This window comes from Plutella xylostella, chromosome 5, assembly GCF_932276165.1.
Source record: "Plutella xylostella chromosome 5, ilPluXylo3.1, whole genome shotgun sequence".
NCBI lineage: Eukaryota > Metazoa > Arthropoda > Insecta > Lepidoptera > Plutellidae > Plutella > Plutella xylostella.
The window spans coordinates 7,171,067-7,191,036 of record NC_063985.1 but is presented as its reverse complement, the minus strand read 5'-3'; the positions used below and the strand labels follow the sequence as shown (position 1 = coordinate 7,191,036).

Below are 19,970 nucleotides of genomic sequence, written 5' to 3'. Positions count from 1 at the left end.
TTTTTATCAATTAATTATGATCATTTATATTTTTGTAAGAAATTAAATTTACTATCTATATTAAATAAGTAACCATCAGTACTAAAAATAACAAATATTTTTTTACACACTGTACAACCAATGATTTTGCTTTGTTCCGTAGGGCAAGACACCGTAAGCCGTCCTGTGTGATATAGTATCCAACTTGCTGAGGAAGTCGACAGTCGTTATCTGAAAAAAATAAAAAATAGTCGGTAAGTAATTTCGATGTCGGTCGTTACTAAAATTTGCTGTTGGTACTCACTAATACGCAATATACGACATGAACATTAATTTCGTCATCACACTCAACGGCGCCGTGGCTTAGTTGGTTAAAGCGCCTGTCTAGTAAACAGGAGATCACGAGTTCGAATCTCGTCGGGGCCTACAACATAGCATGAGATGCTTTTTTGTTCATTTTATATTTATTTTATACTCACTGGCACAAATATTTTGAGTTGAAACTGCGCTAATGCTGAAATGACTTGGTGGGCAGAAATCTTGGGAAGGACATGGATCAGTCAAGTTGAAAGTGTAGGTTTGCCGTTCGTCCAAAGTTTTGCAGGTCCGAGATGTCTCGGCTCCTCGCCACTCGCAAGCCAGCAAAGTACCTTGGCCGTTGTTACGAACCTGTGAATAAAATAATAGAAGATAATAAGTATACATATATATTTAAGTACTTATAAATAGGCATATGTGGCGGTGATTGGCGAAACCTGGAGGGACAGGCGCAGGCGTAGTAAAATGGCGAGTAGTGAAAATACCTACAGGTAGGTAACTACATAAAGGTTTTTGAAAATTGATTCACGATACAATACAATATACAATAGGAATTTTGCTACTAGGATACTTATTAATAATAGTACCTAGTCTACAAGTAAAATGAAGGCAAGTAAGTATTGACCATTTTAATATTTGCCAACCAAAATAAACGAAAAATATGCAGAAATAAATTTAGATTTTTACGTAAGCTGCTTGCTAAGTTTCCACCTATTTAACAAAGTTAAATATTGGTAGTAAAATTACCATATCATATTGGAATGGAAGGTATGATCATTTTTAGGGGGGAATCTACGTACCTACTGAAAATTAGACACAAGCAAATGTTATGAATGTAGGAGTGAGTTGACTGAAAATCAAAATATCTAATGTTTGTAGTAGGTTTCTTGTATTGGTGTTGTTGTATAAGGTTCTTCTTCTAGCGTGTCAGTGTCGTGAAAACTGGCTTAAATTGTATAAGGTACGGTTTCTACTTCAACTTACAGTGATGGCGACGGCCGGTTGTTGTCTCATGTAATAGGAATGTATTCGGTATTTGTTCTCCCTTTGAGGTAACACGAAATCTTCATACGGTACTTGTTTATAAACTGTTTCATTGACCTCGCAGTGGGCGCCGATGATTCTTTTTGGAATTGCAGCGTTTATTAGGTCCGTACCAAGCGCACTGATGGTATCTCGAACGGTACCGCGATCAGTCTAAAATATTACATGGCCGTTACACGATGAAGGATACTTACTAACTGTACTTAATGTAATTTATTGAACATCGAAACGAAATAAAATTTAAGGCGAAGTCTTTTTTACCTTTATAAACAGTTCGGAGTAGTCCAAATATTCTGTGTTTATGTTCTCGAATGCGGTCAAGTCCCGCGCTACATAGGCGAAATACACATCGAAGTAACTTTGTCGAAGGGAAAGGAATATATCCCGGGCGCGGTCCACTTCAGTGTCGGAAGGAGTGTCGCTGGGGCTGATGATGAGCACGACTGTGCTCGGAGCCACGGTCGCTTCCGTCTCAGCCTCCGAAAGGGATTTATTCATTGAATATTGAAGTACCGTTGACATCACATTTGGTAAATTAAGACGATCCGGCCCTGAAAAACACATCAGTATGCAGTAGAAGCATGTTAGGAGTTGAAACTGAAATGAGAGAATATTTTTACTACTAGTGACATCTGCCGGTCACATATAAAACCAGCAAAACAACCTGACGCATGGCACGATGCAACCTTAATGTTTCTTTTTGAGAATAACAGATGGCGCTTTACTACAAAAATATTCAAAAATCGGGTCGTAGGAAAAAGCTTTATATTAGGTATGTAGGTAGTGGGCAGTATTTAGGTACCTATTTTTTTTTATCAAAACTGAATTTACAGCTATTCGATAAAGGTGACAATACTCACATGGATCACTAAAGTTGCTCAAATGTTCAAACAAAGCAGATAAATTGCTTGATGGCGGTGCTATCCAGTTTCCAGTGTTTCCATGTAGGAGTGATATGGAACCTCGTTCGAATCCCACTTCCAACTCCTCACCGATCCATCTATAAAATCACAATTTTTACACACCATATTTATTCGTAGATCTATGTCTCAATGGAAAGCAGACAATGCGCTGACTGACACCGTATTCTATTATTATTATCCACATTGTTACATATCAGAAAAACATATTTTTATTTGTACAAGTGGTGGCCAAATGGTAGGTACAGGTAGGTACACAAATGTTATAAAGTACCTATCCTATCGTTTCTCTCTCATTAAAACACTTCTGTCGTTTTGGTTGTGGCCTGCCTTGTAGCTTTGAACCGCTTGGAGGTGGGCATGCCTGTTCACTACAAAGAGGACGTCCGCACTTCGACTTACGCACTAGGCCAGCATGGCCTCCTTGATGGAAAACTCATTTACGTTTCCACATTCCACAAGTACTTACGACAGCATCTGGTGCACGTCATACCCTGCCCAGGAGCCGTCGGTGGCGACCACCAGGTCCACTACGCTGCGGGGCGCCGCGCCGCCGCCGCCGCCCGGGCAGGAGCGGTGGGACTGGGTTAGCACCGTCGCTATAAGTAACAGTCTGTGTGTGTGATTAATTATTTTTGAGGATTGGGTGAGGAGACAGGATTGATGAATGTGGCAAATGACCTACCTACATGCTCTTGTTTAAATTAGTCTATATTTTGGAAATCTGTAATTCCAGTTCATACTGCTATGCCTAAAAAGGCATTCTGTTATATAGGTAGCTTCTGTTATTATCCAGCAGCGCCATAAGAAAAAAAAACTCTACAGTACATCGAAAAAAAAACGAAGTAAACTTACGAAAATAATTCACAAAGGCTGCGACAGCGGCCTCACAGATCCTGTCCAGTTCATCCACCTGCATGTACACAGTGCCCTGACTCAGCGCCAGCACACTGGCAAAGTTCTTAGTTTCTGCGCTCAGTACTGACTGGTCCAGTATACCGCTGAACAGAGCCTGGCGGTTGCAAGCTCTCACTGAGGGGTCGAAAGCGGACCCTTGGTTGGAGTAATACATGTCCAACACTTGTGATAATCTTAGCGAACCCCGTTGGCTTACCCATTTCGGTACGTGTTGAGCTAGAATGAGGCCTAGAAAATAAAAATGATTAGTCTTTATGTTAGGTTTTGGTAAAGCCGCGAAGGTTTAGACTGACAAGGGCTCAAAATTCATCAGATTTTAGTTTAAATTAATAGTTACTTCTAGAATAGTGGAGACCTCTCGGGAGTCATAGAAACTACAAAAAGTAACAAGTTATTATTGTCAGCCATACCATCAACTCCAGCTAATATTTCAGCATCGGTATAGTGCCAATCGACGGTCGATGTATTATGTATGAGCAAGAAATTGTGTCTCGGCAAAAGTGTGTCGTTCCATTTATTATTGCTGCCGACGACCATTTTCTGGGACGCCGACCCCACCAGCGGGCCTTGGTTCACTGCCACTTCTGCCAAGTCACCTGAAATATATAGTTATTTATTTTAACAGTATTACAAAATATAGATTGTCTAATGACTATTATTGACACAATTACCTACTTGGCCTAAATCCAATTAACTAAGAACGAATTATAGGTAAAATAATGTACCTACCTACTTACAGAGAGCTTTAAAGCCTAGCCTATGTCTATAGACAATGATTTTTTTAAGTTTATAGGTACATGTAGTACCTACAATATATAGTGTGTGTTATGAATAAATACATAAATATAAATTAGGTAGATCATGTCAAATTCTTACCGGCAAGAGTAGCGGCCCACAAATTGCTGATATCAGCGGTGGCGAGGCCGGGCGTCTGTCTCACTGTATGCAACGTTTCAATATCAACGTCCCATTCCCCATTCGTAGCATCCATGATAGGTTCAGCCAGACCTGCCTTAAACACGTCTGCATTGAGGATATCTGTAACTAGCACTCTTTGAGACTCGAGGGATGCGGCGATGGCTGCCACCACCGTGCCTGGTGATATTGTGCCCCATTTTGTTTGGATAACTCCTTCTTCGATGGGACATCTGCTGGGTAATCTGAATGAGAAAGTTTATAACACTAAAGGTAGGTAATTATTATTGTTGTTTTTAAATAGGAGTGGATGTGGCGCCCTCTATGATAGGTCATTTCATAGAGGGCGCCACATTGCGACTTTGTTTCTTATAATATATGTATGTTACAACCTATATTAAATTTTATGTTTTAGTGATTCCGTGTCAAATTATTTCCTACGAGGGCAAAATTACATATTATTTTCATAAAGGAATGTGGATCAGCGAGAGGCTTTTATGCAGCAGTTTATGATGACGGGCTGCTGATGAGATTATTAAGAAGGGCGTTATTTAACAGGAAAGTGTTAGTGACATGAAGTCATCGATCCTCATTCCTATACCAAAATTATATATTATGTAGTCTGAGCCTATCTGAAACCTAGTTAAACATTGTGAGATATGGCGTTTCGACTTTCTCCGTGTTCGGCATCATAAGGGTCACAGTGACAGTTAAATAAAGTCCATTTTTCTCTCCACCTTTAATTTGCAAGGTGCGGGTGCCTATATAAATAGAGTGAGTCGCCCGCGCGCCTCAGTTGGTTTTTGATTTTTGAAGTGAACACTTCGGCAAAATGGCTCAATGTAGCCACGGTTCTCGTCGGCTTCGCTCCGACGGGGAAAAATATAATATTGAATTTGCGGAGTCCTCGCTGCCGGGAGCTGTAGCGTGATGCGGACCAGGCGGCGCGGGGCGCGGCCGCCGCGACACGTGGCGTCGGGGAGCGGGACCTGCCGGCTGCTGCGCACGCAGCCATTGCTGAGGATTTCGCAACGAAGGTTTGAGTTGATAAGCCGTGAGTAAAATGCTATTATTTACTGCTTTTAAAAGCTCAACGAATCACATGTGCAATGATCGGTCAGTTATGTACAATTTTGTATCGAATAAACCGGCTACTGTGAAGATCGCAAACGGAGACTATATCAATACCGCGGGAATGGGTCAGGTCAAGGTGAAACTTAAGGGTGGTTGCTTAAGGACAATAAGTGATGTCTATTTTGTACCACAACTAACCACAAATTTATTGTCGGTGAGTGCAATGACAAGAAAGGGCCATAAAGTTGTATTTACTAAAGAGCACTGTAAAATAACTAATGCTGACGGTCAGTTTCTAGGTAGCGCTACTCAGATCAATGGTGTTTATCGGCTCGACATTGTAGGTGTCAGAGAGCAGTGTAAGATAGCATCGAAAGTAGCTAGAGAGCCACCGTTATCTAGCTTGGGGTTAGGTAATACTTTAGTATGTTCACAGGATGGTGCGATGAAGGAGGAATCTAAGAAGTGTGTTTCCTCGACTTCGACTAGCCGCAAGGCATCTCAAGGGAATGGCAATGTGAAGGAGGAAGTGCAGCAGTCTGCGTCCTTGGCTTCATCGAGTTCCAAGGTATCTCAAGAGGTGTGGCATCAGCGGCTGGGTCACCTAAACTCTAGGAGCATGGGTCTCCTGAATAGAGGTATGGCTACTGGAATTAAGTATGATAGTGCTGATTATAAGTCATGTGTGGCTTGCATTGAGGGAAAGCAATCTAGACTTCCTTTCCCATCGAAGTCATCTAGTAGGGCTGATGAGGTACTTGGCTTAGTGCACACGGATCTGTGTGGGCCTATGCAGAAGCCGTCGTTCAGTGGAGCAAGATACTTCTTGCTGTTTATAGATGATTTTACAAGGAAAACTTATGTTTATTTTTTAAAAACTAAAAATGAAACATTTGAAAGTTTTCGACAATTCAAGGCGTTGGTAGAGAACCAAACCGAGCGAAAAATAAAAATCCTAAGAAGTGATGGAGGTGGTGAATTTGTCAATTCTCAGTTTCAGAAGTTTCTCAAAGAGGCTGGAATACGGCACCAGACGACAGTGCCGCATTCGCCTGCTCAGAACGGAGTGGTTGAACGAGCAAACCGAACTGTGATGGAGGCAGCCCGCTGCATGATGCAGCAAGCTGGCTTGGGCATGGAGTTTTGGGCTGAAGCAGTGAACACCGCTGTTTACCTGAAGAATCGAAGCCCAACCAGAGCTGTTATGGGTGCTACTCCTGAGGAAGCGTGGACAAATAAGAAGGTAGACCTCAAAAATCTTAGAGTTTTTGGATGTATAGCGTATGCTTTAGTAAAGAATCGAAAGAAACTAGATTCAAAGAGCAAGCTATGGAGATTTGTTGGGTACTGTACGGAAACAAAGGGGTACAGACTGATAGACCCAACTGATCCTCGTAAATTCACAATAGCGAGGGATGTGGTATTCCTAGAGGATAAATTCAAAATTAAGGAATTGTCACATGATGATAAAGTTGACATGAATATGGTATTCATGCAAAGCCCGCCACCTAACATGAATGACTCTAATAGTAGTTTGTCTGAGTGTAATGAGCAATCTACAGAGCCATCTGTTGAGGGATTAAATCAATCTGATGACATAAATTCCGATTCAGTGATTGATAATAATTCAAAAGATGACTCTGAGGATGCTGAAACATCTGGTGAAATAGATGATCCGTTGGATTCGACGTACGTTCCAGGAAGTTCTTCACTGGAAGAAGACACGGACTATGAAGAGAGTGCTGAGTTTGCCGCCTTCAACTGCGACATGCAGAGTTCTGCCACTGACGAGCCGACCACCGTTCGAGAGGCAATGAGTGGAAGCGAGGCTGAGCAATGGAGAGCTGCCCAGGTAGCACAAAATTGCTGCTTAAGCGCTGAACAAGTGCTGTATAAGAATACCAATGCTGCAATATAGTATTAAAATTGGCTGTATTATAGCTGTAGTGGCTCTGTTTCAGCCAAAAAGGGCCCCAAATTAACCAGCCTGCGGTATTATAATGGCTGAAAATTGGCTGTGGTTTACGTTAAAAAAGGCTTAATTAAAGCTGCAATAAACTCTTCCTAAACGTTTCATTCTGCTTAAGATTATCATATCCAGCCCTTGTGCAGCTTTTGACGTACGCGGTATCCAATTACAACTTATTTTGCAGCTTTCCATATGAAAATATTTATTATTTTTAAAATATTTCCAAAGACGTCACGTCATAACAAGAAAAAGAAAGAAGTTGATATTATTTAACAGTGCATCCATTTTGAATAAAATATTGTTTTTGGAGTTACGGTAAGTTGAACCAGTGAATATAATAATAAGTTCGGATTCAGATTGCGAGTGCAACTTTATCGTGTAGTTTATATGAATTAATAGCAAATAATTGATGCGCCTTTAGAATTATTTAATTATATTGAAAGAAATGTGTAAATAAATTTCGAGTGAAAAATCATTTGGTATTTTTTTACTTTTAATCATATAAAATACCCTTTTACGAACTTATTTTAAGTTGAGACATAGTTATTATTTGAAATAAATGTGTATTTTAGCAGAATTTAGGCTTTAAAATTTGATATAAACTATATTTTTTAGGTTAGTTATGGCGTCCATAAGGTTTTCAGCTTAATTCGTTGAAAAAATATCTTGTGATTCTATTTGCCGAAAAGAATACCAATAATCAGCCATGGGTTGCTTATGTTCTGCATAAGATACTTTCATTTACACTTTTAGTTTTTACAAGGTTTTGGGATACGCAGTTCTTATGACTAAGGAGGTATATCGTATTTCAGCAATTACTTTATGCAGAATATTGGGGCTCCTCTGGCAAATAATGAAATCCGTTTACCCGGTATCATTAAATATAGAAAATACTAGCATTGCTAAAATATAACCTATAAAGAAATGTTTGATTGAACCAGAAACCGCCTTAATTTTAATTAAGAATAGTGTTACTTATAACAAAAAGCTTAACTCGTATTTTAAATAAAACTTTTTTAATTTCTATAAAGCAGTGATAATGATGTACTCGTAAAAATAATACAAATTAATTAACTATTTTTATTATTATTTAAATAAGTGTAACTTTCATGCTTAGTATGACGTTAGCAGAATAATACATTACCTTACTAATTGCCTATTTTTTTCAGCTCACTCATGCGATGTCGATCAAAATTCTGAAAGCTTTTGAAGATAGTAAAGCTAAACTGTGTACTGTCCCCAACCAGTGAGAGAACAAAGGAATTTTAAAATATCCTGTGATATGCTTTGAATAATTACCGATTAAGTACCCTAATTACATCATTTTTGAAATGTAGTTAATAAATATGTAATAAAAGTGTTCATCAAAGTATAATTTGGTTTTATTTTAAAATAATTTAATTTAAATAAGTAGGTTCTATTTCTACGGAACACCCGTTATTAATATTTTCTGCTCGCGCTTGACCTAATATACAGTCTTAAAAAAAGATTATAGTAATGTTGGGAATAAAAGCTGTAAAAGGGAGTCATCAAGAGCAACAAGTTTCATGGGGGTTTACCGGGATGTGATAATCTTTATAATAGTACGCATAAATGACACTAAGTTTCTATAAGAATTATAAGACACTTGTAAAATTACACAAAACAGCTTTGCAACCCAAGCTGTTAAAATAAACGATTCGATACACGTTTACAGCTTCAAGAGTAATAAGATTATACTTTGAAGTATTTTAAGCAGCTGCAGGTTGTTTAAAGTATTTCTTTTACAGTTTTAACCAGCCGTCTGGCTATTGGTTTTAAAATAAACCACAAGTAGTGTAAAGGCTTGATAGAAGATGCATTCAAGATGATACACCAGCTTTTAGCGTTAGAACACCACTGGTCCGTACTGTTAACCAGCTGGCGTTATAAAATAATATTTTTCAGCCATTCAACAGCAAAAAACGTTATAAAACACTAAATATGAACTCGTATACAGCCCATAGCTTAATTACGTATTTTAGATGTACCTTTTACCAACCATTTTTTAACTAACTTATTTCAAAGCGTTATAACAGCCTATGGAAGGTACGAAAACCATTAAACATCTTATATGACGTTTTTACACTTAAATAAGAGGCAGGTTCGACATCTAATCAGCCAGTGTGCTACCTGGGCTATGTCAGATGAGTATGATTCTTTTAAGAAGAATAACTGTTGGACTCTAGTTGATAGGCCGGCTAATCACAAAGCAGTGAAATGTAAATGGGTGTTCAAAAGGAAAAGGGGGCTTGATGGAGAAATTCTTCGATACAAAGCCAGACTAGTTGCGAAGGGCTATACGCAAACCTATGGCGTCGATTATGAAGAAACGTTTGCTCCGGTCGTAAGATATTCAACGATACGAATGTTGTTAGCTATCGCTGCAGAATATAATATGGAGATTGACCATATGGATGTAATTACTGCTTTCCTGAATGGAGATTTAAAGGAACAGGTTTATATGGAGCAACCTGAAGGATTTGAAATAAAAGGAGGAAATGGAAAGGTATACAAACTTAATAAGGCCATTTATGGACTCAAGCAAGCTGCGAAGTCATGGTATGATAAGTTAGATACTGCTTTGACTCAAAACTTCGGTTTTAAGAGAGTAAGTACAGAACCATGTGTTTATTTCAAATCGCATCAGGGAAAGCCGATGATAATCAGTATTTACGTTGATGACATATTACTGTTTACGTCATGTTCTGCTGAAGAAAAGAAGAAGCTGAAAGACAAGCTTATGAAGGAGTTCGCCATGAGAGACTTGGGTGCAGCGCACCACATACTAGGTATGAAGATTACAAACAAGGATGGCAGGATTACTCTGGACCAGTCGAACTATATTCAGACGGTTCTGAATAAATTCCAGATGTCGGATTGCAAGCCAGCTAGTACTCCCATGGAAGCTGGACTGAAACTTCATAAAGCTGAGAAATTAGGTAACTTTAACTATAGAAATTTAATTGGTTGCCTTATGTATGTTGCAGTATGTACCAGGCCGGACATTGCATATGCCGTGAGTTCATTGAGCCAGTTCAATCAAAGCTATGCTGAAGTTCACTGGAAAGCTGCAAAGCGTGTCCTACGATATTTGAAAGGTACAATTAATCATTGTTTGACGTTCGAGAAGAATGGACTAAGTCTCACTGCCTACGTGGACGCTGATTGGGCAGCTAGTGCAGTGGATAGGAAGTCATACACAGGGTATGTATTCAAAATTGGTAATAACTTAGTCTCATGGGAAAGTCGAAAGCAGAAAACGGTGGCTCTCAGCAGTACTGAAGCCGAATACATGGCACTGTCTGATGCCTGTAAGGAAGCGTTGTTTATTCGCTCTTTCTTACATGAATTGTTAGGTATCAACGTTTGTGTAACTATGTATAACGATAACCAATCGGCTCAAAAGTTAAGTGTCAACCAAATGTACCATTCGAGAACTAAACATATTGATGTTAGGCATCATTTTATTAGACAAGTCGTGTCAGAAAATGCGGTGCAGTTGAAGTATTGTCCAACTGATGAAATGCCAGCGGATCTATTGACAAAGCCTCTGCCTATTATGAAACATAATAGATTCGTTAACTGTTTATTGTTGGATGTTTAAGTTTTAACTGTTTATGTTTATTGTTATGTTGGTGAACATTTTATGTAACACAACTTAGTGTAACTCATGTACTCCTGAGGCTTATTATTTAGTGTGTAATACTTAGGGATATGAGTTCAGGCATTATAACTATTGGTTGGTTTAAGGGAAAGTGTTGAAAAGAGTTTGTAAACGCAACCAACAGTTTAGTTTTTTTTTATTGTCTATTGTAGATAATTATGTCAATAGAAAAGTCACTTCGTACTTCCACCAATACCTTCCTGTGTCGTGTGAAAACTATTCTTCAATATATCTTTACAATCCTTTTAATCCACTGGTTTTACTTATAAAACCCAACAGTACCTGCATCGCTGCATAGACCCAGCCATGAACTCCTGCCCTGGCGGCTGTACACCCGGTCCTGGCCCTGGCCACCATTTTGTGCCACCTGCATCGCAGCGTACACCCGGTCCTGGCCCTGGCCACCGGTTTGTGCTACCTGCATCGCTGCAGCGTGTTTTGAAACTATACAAGGCCAGAACGCACCCATAGTGTACTAGCACTGTATAGTTTCAAGTGAAAAAAATATATATTTTACTTGAAAATATACACGATTTGTGCGTACTAATCGCGTATACTTTCAAGTTGGGATTTACTGAATCGTTCTTGAAAATATACATTGCCATTACGCACATTGCTTGATTGGCGTTCTTGTCGCAAATAATTTATACCTACATGCTGATTCTGATTTACTGAACTATTTCGGTACATCTAGTACATGCCTACAATTTGCTTGTTCTGCCTGTCATACCTATAGAATGTTGATAAATAAAGATGAACAATCTCTAATTTGATTGATAAAATGATATTTATAGCAATCATACTTGCAAGTAAGAATACTAATAAGTATCTTATTATTTATATGAATTAAGAGTAATACCTACTACACTCACGAGCAATAAAAAAGTTCCAGTGACGATAGCTCCTGAACGGAATAGACTAGCTTAATGACGCTGTCGGCAATATTAAAGTACATTTAACAGCGCATCAAAATATTATTATAACCAACTAAAACGTAAATTTTGATCAAATTCTAAATTAAATGTTTTAAATAATTGGGGTCATTTGATGTCAACTAACTTTTTGCTTTTTGGACTTATTCATTGCTCGTGAGTGTGATAGATATTGCCCTATAGACCTATTACAGACATATTTTTCATCAAGTTTTGAATTCACCGTAATTATCTTTTATGAATTGTTCTACACCCTCTTCTGATATCATTTAACTATTTACAACAGTTCTACAGTTTAATTTAAATCAATTTACTTTTTAACTGTACGATGTAAAAAACATTACCCTCCTCCTTCGGCAGTCGGGTAACAAAAAAACACGTTACGAAAACAATGCCAAGTGCGGAATGATGATACAATATTTAGAAAGCAATAGACTTATACTACTATTTCGCATGAAAGAAAGAGAGAGCAATAATTCAAAATAACTACCTGGTAACTAATCATGTATAGTTTCAAGTGCTCGCATTGCCGCTTGGCACTTGAAAATATACACGATTAGTACGCAGTGGTAACTGCTACAGTATATTTTCAAGCCATAATTTTGGCCCAACTTACTTGAAAATATACGCGATTAGTGCGTAATGGCCTTGTATACTTTCAAGTAAATTATGACACCATTTTAATTTGAAACTATACGTGAGCAGTCCCACCCTCTGCGTTCTGGCCTTGTATAGTTTCAAAACACGCATCGCTGCATAGACCCAGCCATGCACTCCTGTCCTGGCGGCTGTGTTGTCCCACCTGCATCGCTGCGCACACCTGGCACTCCTGTTCTGGTTGCCAGATCCAAACGCCCCCTGTCTGGGAAGAGATTTTATGCTCAGCGGAACCGCCTGCACTATTGCTAGCACGGTCATCATCATCATCAGCCATCATTATGAGTGACTTATTTAGAAGATATCGAGTAACGTGCGCTATTCATCAGTGATTTTGGCATATGCAGACGAACGTTTACTGCCAAGGTTGGTCATGTTAGCCATACAAGGGCACACCAACGAAGCCTGAGTACCCACCTGCAGTCGCCGTAGCCGCATCGGCCTGGATGACGACAAATCGGGTAACGTGCACCGCTTCTACAAGTGTTATAGCACTTCAATTTGATGCCTCCGCTGAGGTAGGGTATTCTATTAAAGCAGCTTTCTTCTGAATTGCCCAAAGTGACCTGTAGACTGCTCCTGGGGATAGTTGTGCAATCAATTTTTTATTTCGATGTCTCTGCTGAAGAAACTGTCTAATGCAGCTTTTGTTCTAAACTGCCTAAAGATCATTGGACTGCTCATGGGAATGGTGACGGTAAGTACAGGAGCGTTACTCTATACTGATGAGAAACGAACGAACGAGTCGAACGAGAGCTGCCGTGCAATCGGCACGTTTAATACATACAAACAGATAGAGCGGCTCGCCCCGCAGTGCACTGAAAGTTCGTTTTTCGTCATATAAAGTGACCCCCCAGACACTATCTTAAGTGTCATGACACATCGGCAGATTCCAGCTTTGAGTCTTTTCTTTTCTCGGCTGTGAGCAAAGTGAATCCCACCGGCGAGTGTTCAACCTAAAAGCACTGAGCTAATTCCTGATTTCGTGAAAGTCGCTGTTGCTATACCATACCGCTTCACAAGTTACCGAATTTATTATGATCCTACTGTCGGGTGATCATGATCGGAGTGTCATCGCGGTTTCTGAGTGGCACCATATTAGCTGTCTTCCTTATGTCCCAGTGGATTGTGAGTGTGTATCCGAGCTTTTTGTTGAAAAATGCGTGAACCTCCTACGCAGCAGCTGTCTACTAGTTGTGTATCGAATAAATCGAGTAACGGTGCTCTTGCACGAGACGACTACCTTTTGGTAAAATTATAACTTCCATTATTCTGGGAACATGCATATACCTACTGTGTACTGTGTATCACATCACGTGTAGCCGCAGCCCTACTCAATGTACGGGGCTAGATAATAAACAATGGCAGTCGTCATTAAATTTCTATGAATTTCGAAGGTCATCATTTGGAGCACAATGCAAAGGGTGAAAGTACCTATTCATGCCCAAAACGGCTTCTCTAATGAAAATGTATTTTTAATTCGATTCTGGCGCAAACGTTTCATAACTATTTTTCAACACTGTATCTGCTGAAACTACTTAGACTGACTGGTTAAGATGCAGACGTGCCGTTTTCACAATTCCATTTTGAGTAATCCTCAACTGTTTTATGGATCTTTCAGTTAGTTACGTAACTAGTTACCAAGTAAAAAATTACTTGTGTCATGCTCGTACTCGCATCTCATTTAGGAGCTCTCTGGCCTCTAGCTGAAGGCTAGAACTGGTATATATATCTACTAAGCTAGTACAGAGTTATAACCGGGCAGCGGTGACGTGGTAGCTGCTTGATTTATTAGAGTTTGCTGAAAACTTTCTAAATAAGTAATAATTATTAGTCATAATATTAACTCTTCGCAGTTCTTTCAGAATGCAATACCAGGTCGCTGAAGTAGGTAGCTTCCTTAGCTGGACAACAAAAAACAACAAGCCTTTTTGTTTTAAAGAATGTCACAGTTATTCACCGTTCCACTGTCATATCGATGTCCAAGGACTTTTTCTTGGGTATAGCTAACTACCTAAGTTTACCTATAGATAGCCGCAAGCTATCTGCTGTTGGCGAACTGTCAGTTCTGATTGATAAGTCAGGCTCGAGGTGGCTCGTCCAACTGTCCATGTTCCCACCACCATGATTGTTGCTTCCACAGATTAGAGAGTCTATGTTGGCTGTCGTTGCATCAGGTCTGATCAGGTACAACTAACATCTTTACGTACCATCTTTATTTAATCGAGCTATTTTATTTTGTTTTATCTAGGTTGACTTAATGGTTTCAAAATCAAACCTACAACAATGTAAGTAGGTACCTACCTACGTACCTTTGAAGTTGCAACAAGGCGAAGCCTTAAGGTTTTGGCCGAGACCTGCCCTTAGTGTTGACGAACATACCTAAAGGTGACCTTGTTAATGTTTTTCATATGAAGTACTGAACATTTTACTTGTCCTGGTGGCATGACTGATCATTTACTTACCCAGCTAGACATGTTAGCCGGGTTTCATTTATCAACTATTACAATTGTTATTGTTGTGTTAATCAATCTTTATTAATTGATGTCATCTACTAAGGAATGCTGCCAGAGCTCATAATATTCACACATGATGATACAGAATGATAGTAGCCCACAAAATCGGTGCAAAGGCTTATAAAATAACTTTCCTTCCTAGTAGGACTGCACAGGAACTCGTTAACCGCCGAGTTAGTTAGAATACAAAATTAGACTGTGTGTTACTTGTCTAGAATATGAATATAGTGACCTGCATCATCTTTTGAAAAACTGAATACTTAGTTATCCGCCAGTGTCACAGTCTTCATCTAATCTTTTCCAGTAGCTGATGAGGCTGAGATATTTAGTAAAATTATCTTCCCTTCAAGCACCACTCCTCGTTCCAAGGACTAGATGCCGCGCCAGGTGTTGCAGGCCGTGTCGTCGTACAGGGCTGACTGAGCAGGTCCTCGAGGCTCCAGGGTCGGCTGCTGCATTTCTGAGGTCAGTCCAGAATTACATACCCTAGTCAGCATGTGCTGACCTGAGCCCCAGCGGCCTGGATCGATATTCTACATTTTACAGCTTTTAAATATTGTTGCAAAGTATTTCACTGGTTCCATCCATTCGGCTAGTGTATGTTAAAAATATTGCCTTGACAATAACAAGATTTTGATCAATAATTACTTATAAGTATTGCCTTCGAAGAGGCACTGTGTGTATCCATATGTATAAATACCTACCTATATGTATAGGTACATACCTTCCATAACTTTCTGACAAGTTAGGAATAATAAGGAAGTACTTAAGTCTTATGTATACTTATACCTTTCTTTTTAGTATATCTATTACCTAGAAATCTATGCATTATAAATTTATAGATTCAAATATTTATCTACTGATATACTCATCAGTAGCTTATGGGTCACAGTTGGTTTTCTCTCCACCATGCGATAATAAACACATCTCACAATGTTTAACTAGGTTTCAGATAGGCTCAGACTACATAATAGACGCATTTTTCCTGAAATAAAAATGACATATTATGTATCTAGCCTATCTGAAACCTAGTCATTTCTGCATGGTGATATTACAACTGAGGCGCGCGGGCGACTCACTCTATTTATATAGGCACCCGCACCTTGCAAATTAAAGGTGGAGAGAAAAATGGACTTTATTTAACTGTCACTGTGACCCTTATGATGCCGAACACGGAGAAAGTCGAAACGCCATATCTCACAATGTTTAACTAGGTTTCAGATAGGCTAGATACATAATATGTCATTTTTATTTCAGGAAAAATGCGTCTATTTTTTGCACCTGTATGAAATAATTCGACACAGAATGACTAATAAGTACATAAATCTTAATACTATCATACCTATCACTATTATTACTCATCAGCCGCTGCGTCAACTCAACAGACACAGGGCAGGAGGTACTCTCGTCGCCTCTCTCCCAGCGGTGCACCGTGGAACTCATCATCCGGTGCAGCAGACACTTCTCATGCGTTGTCAGAATCTCATCCACTTCTAGAACGTTCTGGCCCGGTATGAACAGGTCCATTAGAAGCTTGTACTTGTGGAACTGAAACGCTGAAGCTCGGTATGGGGTCACGAATTCCGTTTCCACTGGATTCGCCGCTTGCTCGATGCCGTCTAGGCGTAAACTGGGAAATTATAGAAGTAAATATTATAGAAAAATCATTTTTTTTAGGTAGTCATTAATAGTAGTAGGTATAACTTAAGATAAGTAGTTACTAAACAATTGGTAGGTAGTATACTGCAAAGCCCTAAACATCGTCAGAGAAACAGAGATCCAACCACGAACCTATGTTGCTATACCCCCCCAAGTGTGTTTTTTTAATCTCACCTCCTCAACAACGCAGCACTAAACAGCCTCATATCCAGCTGCGAGTTGTCCTCAAGTTTCCTCAGCAGCGAGAGGAAGACGTCGAGGCGCCTCGGAGCCCCGAGCGCCGGCCCCGCGCCCCCGCCCTCACCCCCGCGGTAGCAGTTGAGCAAAGAGCCCGGGATGCTCGGGTATATCACACCCTCTGCAACTGGGGTAAAAATGGTGATAGAAACAGTGATTTTTAAATGTTCAATACACACATTTTCGAAATCATACAAGAGAAAATAAACTTTACTCACCAAATATTAAAATAACATACTTAATAACTACCTAGTTAGCTGAATTCGTGAGCTTTTGTCCAACAAACATTACAAACCAAATATAATAAAAGATTTTGATATAAATCTTAGAATTTTTGTAAATTTTATGATTCTCTTGAACTTAATGAATATCAGTACTTACAAATTGATATCACTAGACATAATAATATTGTTTTCTGCATTTTTATATTCACAACTAACACAATTTAATCCATTTCACTTTCAGTGAGTAAACGAAAACAAAACACACGCTTTCCTAAACCACGCCAGGAGTGTTCGACCGAATAAGATTACAACTGATAAGATAATACGATGACTACAGTCACGGGCATGTTAGTAATGATAATCATAATGAATTCAGTATTATAGACACTCCAGTTATAATAGTTAATACTAAACATAATACAATCATAAGAATGCGTTACTGGGGTCATAGCTACTTATATAGTACCAATAAAATAGATGATAAATAATTTCAAAACATATTTTATTTATTTAAAATGTAAATTCATTTAAGTAAGTTTAACCGGGAGTAAACATGTGCACATCAAGTAAACTTATACAAAGATATACATCCTAAGATATATATATTCCCAAATTATATCGACGATGCAAACGTTTTAATGCATTGTACATATGTTTCGAACTGTTATCTATTTGGTACTCACTAGTCCACCCTCTGACTTACCAATACACAATAACATACAAGTAAATTATAATAATTGTCATTTTATACATACTTAGGCAAACACAACCAATTTTGATACACAGTTCTCTGTTGTTATCCATAATACTGCCGCTAATTTCATGCTTACGATAAAATTACATAAATATTAAATGCATGTTTGTACAAAAAATAAAAGTACTTACTACCATATTCAGTTTTGGTTTTGCCCATAATCATTATTGTATGAATAGCGATTCCTACAAAAACGTGAGGCCTATTATTATCGGAGGACTAGTTTTGCCGGCCGGCCATCAATGTCTCTCGATGTACCGTGCTTGAGAGTGAATTCTCGTTTAATGTAGGCAAAGAGTAAGTCTGTGATAAGGAATATTTGCGCCGTAGCGAAGGAGAGTGTCACCCCGAAGAAGAAGTTGGCATTTGCTGAGCCGGAGTATATCCAGAGGTGCCACACGGTGGGGCCCAGCGCTGACGTGATGATGAAGGCACACCCCACTATGAACTTCTGCTGCATAACTGAAATGAAAAAATACGCTTTTGTTAGGTATTCATTTATTTATTTATAAACACTTTATTGTACACAAAAAACAGTATAAATACATCACAAATTAAAAACACAGTAAGAGCATACAAAAGTAATTTCTCCTGTATTTCACACCAGTACAAAATATCAGAGTGTATTCTTTCTCATAATATTTATAGTTAAATAGGGGATATGTTAGATATGTAGCTAGCCTGAGTATAGGACATCTTGGTTTCATATTTATTGCACAGTGTTTATACAATGCACACAGTATTTTTGAATACTTACAAGAAAACAAGTGTTTCCACAAGGGAAGCAATGCCAGATAGAAGCCCACATCACCCACACACGGGTAGGATCTGAATATTGTGGAGAGAGCTATGAGCACTGTGGCCAACAATACGGGCTCCTTCTTGAACCGCAGGGTCAGGGGAATGATGTACAGAGCCAGGGCATTGATCTGGAACGCACAGATGAACAGCAGACGGAAGTGCTCAAACATTTCAGTGAAGAAGTACCAGAACAAACCAATGTTTGGCTTCAGGTTTGGAATGGTTAATCTGAAAAATACAAATATTTTTACTATAAAGTTATCCTGAACTTAACACAGTAGGTAAGTAAAAGGTGTGTTTAATTCAAGTCTTATTGCCATTATTTTAATTGATTATCCTTATAGTTAATGTATGTATTTAGCAAGCAAGTATCTGCAATATAAACTCACATCAATCCATAAGTGTTGTTGAGGTAATCATATGACCCATCCATAATGAAAGCCGAAATGTATGTCAGGAAACCCCAGCAGAGCACAAAAATGAGCAGAGTTCTAATGTAAGAACATTTGTTGCATCCTTTCTTCATGTCTGCCAGCAGGAGGGATATGGGCACAATGAGGAGCACCGGGTAGAGGGCCTGGTGTGTGGCCAGTGCGAGGCACAGGCACGCAAGCACCTGCTGGCTGCCGGCCGCAGACCACAGGGCTCCCGTCACCAGCACATTCTGCACCACCGTGGTAGTCATACCAACACAGTTTAGCACTGAGTAAGGGTTAAACAAGTACACTGACAACACATAATTAGGTACTTCAGCCAAATCAGTGTCTTGAAGTAACATTCCCTTAGATTCCTCTGCAACCTCATCTTTAGCACTCTCTTGGGCATCTTTAAACATCGCCACGAACGATTTAGCGGTTTTGTAGAGTAGATGAGCGGTGATAAGGTCTATTATTGTGAATATCAGCGGTAGCAGGTAGGGTACCTTCTTCATCAGGAAGTGGAATACGATCAACATAATTGGAGACTCGTGGAATGCATCACCTTCGTATGGGTTCACATCATGGTCGTAAAGGTAAACTCCTTCAGTTAACCTCTTCCAGGAATTCAGAGGAGTAGCAATTTCAACTCTATTCGATATTGTTTGCCAATAGTCCGTGTGCATAAGCCAATAGCGAACTACGCCGGCAGCAAAATATTTGAGTAGCTTAGACATTGTAACTTTCATACAGAGTTTAACCGGCAACAAATAAGAATATCATTTCATTTTATTTTAACACAAAAATAAGAATTAATTTGTGAAAAAGTGATGCGGGCGAGCGAAACATAAACAAATTTACGATCATGACATTTAGATGTCAGCTGCCAGTATTATTCACAGACTACTATTGTACCCTGTTGCGTAGCATAAATTTAATTAAAAGACGTCAA

General features: G+C 39.1%; 2 protein-coding genes and 1 non-coding gene across 3 annotated transcripts; 1 reads left to right on the top strand and 2 right to left on the bottom strand.

The window, feature by feature from the left end:
* Window positions 1–10: 10 nt before the first annotated feature.
* LOC105385944 lies at window positions 11–17,966 on the bottom strand. The gene is made up of 12 exons (XM_048633216.1): window positions 17,933–17,966; window positions 16,761–16,950; window positions 16,270–16,557; window positions 4,056–4,339; window positions 3,590–3,775; window positions 3,117–3,407; window positions 2,731–2,860; window positions 2,202–2,341; window positions 1,603–1,892; window positions 1,282–1,494; window positions 459–648; window positions 11–210 (listed from the first exon to the last, which is right to left on the bottom strand). The coding sequence occupies exons 1-12, from the start codon at window positions 17,964–17,966 to the stop codon at window positions 56–58; spliced, it is 2,391 nt and encodes a 796-aa protein (XP_048489173.1). The 3' UTR covers window positions 11–55.
* Window positions 332–405, top strand: Trnat-agu. The gene has a single exon. It is a non-coding gene; the product is annotated as a tRNA-Thr (tRNA).
* Window positions 17,533–19,891, bottom strand: LOC105391245 (phosphatidylinositol glycan anchor biosynthesis class U protein). Its single transcript, XM_011562705.3, has 3 exons — window positions 18,992–19,891; window positions 18,559–18,830; window positions 17,533–18,263 (listed from the first exon to the last, which is right to left on the bottom strand). Exons 1-3 carry the CDS (start codon window positions 19,765–19,767, stop codon window positions 18,010–18,012), a joined length of 1,302 nt encoding a protein of 433 aa, XP_011561007.2. The 5' UTR covers window positions 19,768–19,891; the 3' UTR covers window positions 17,533–18,009.
* Window positions 19,892–19,970: the final 79 nt, after the last annotated feature.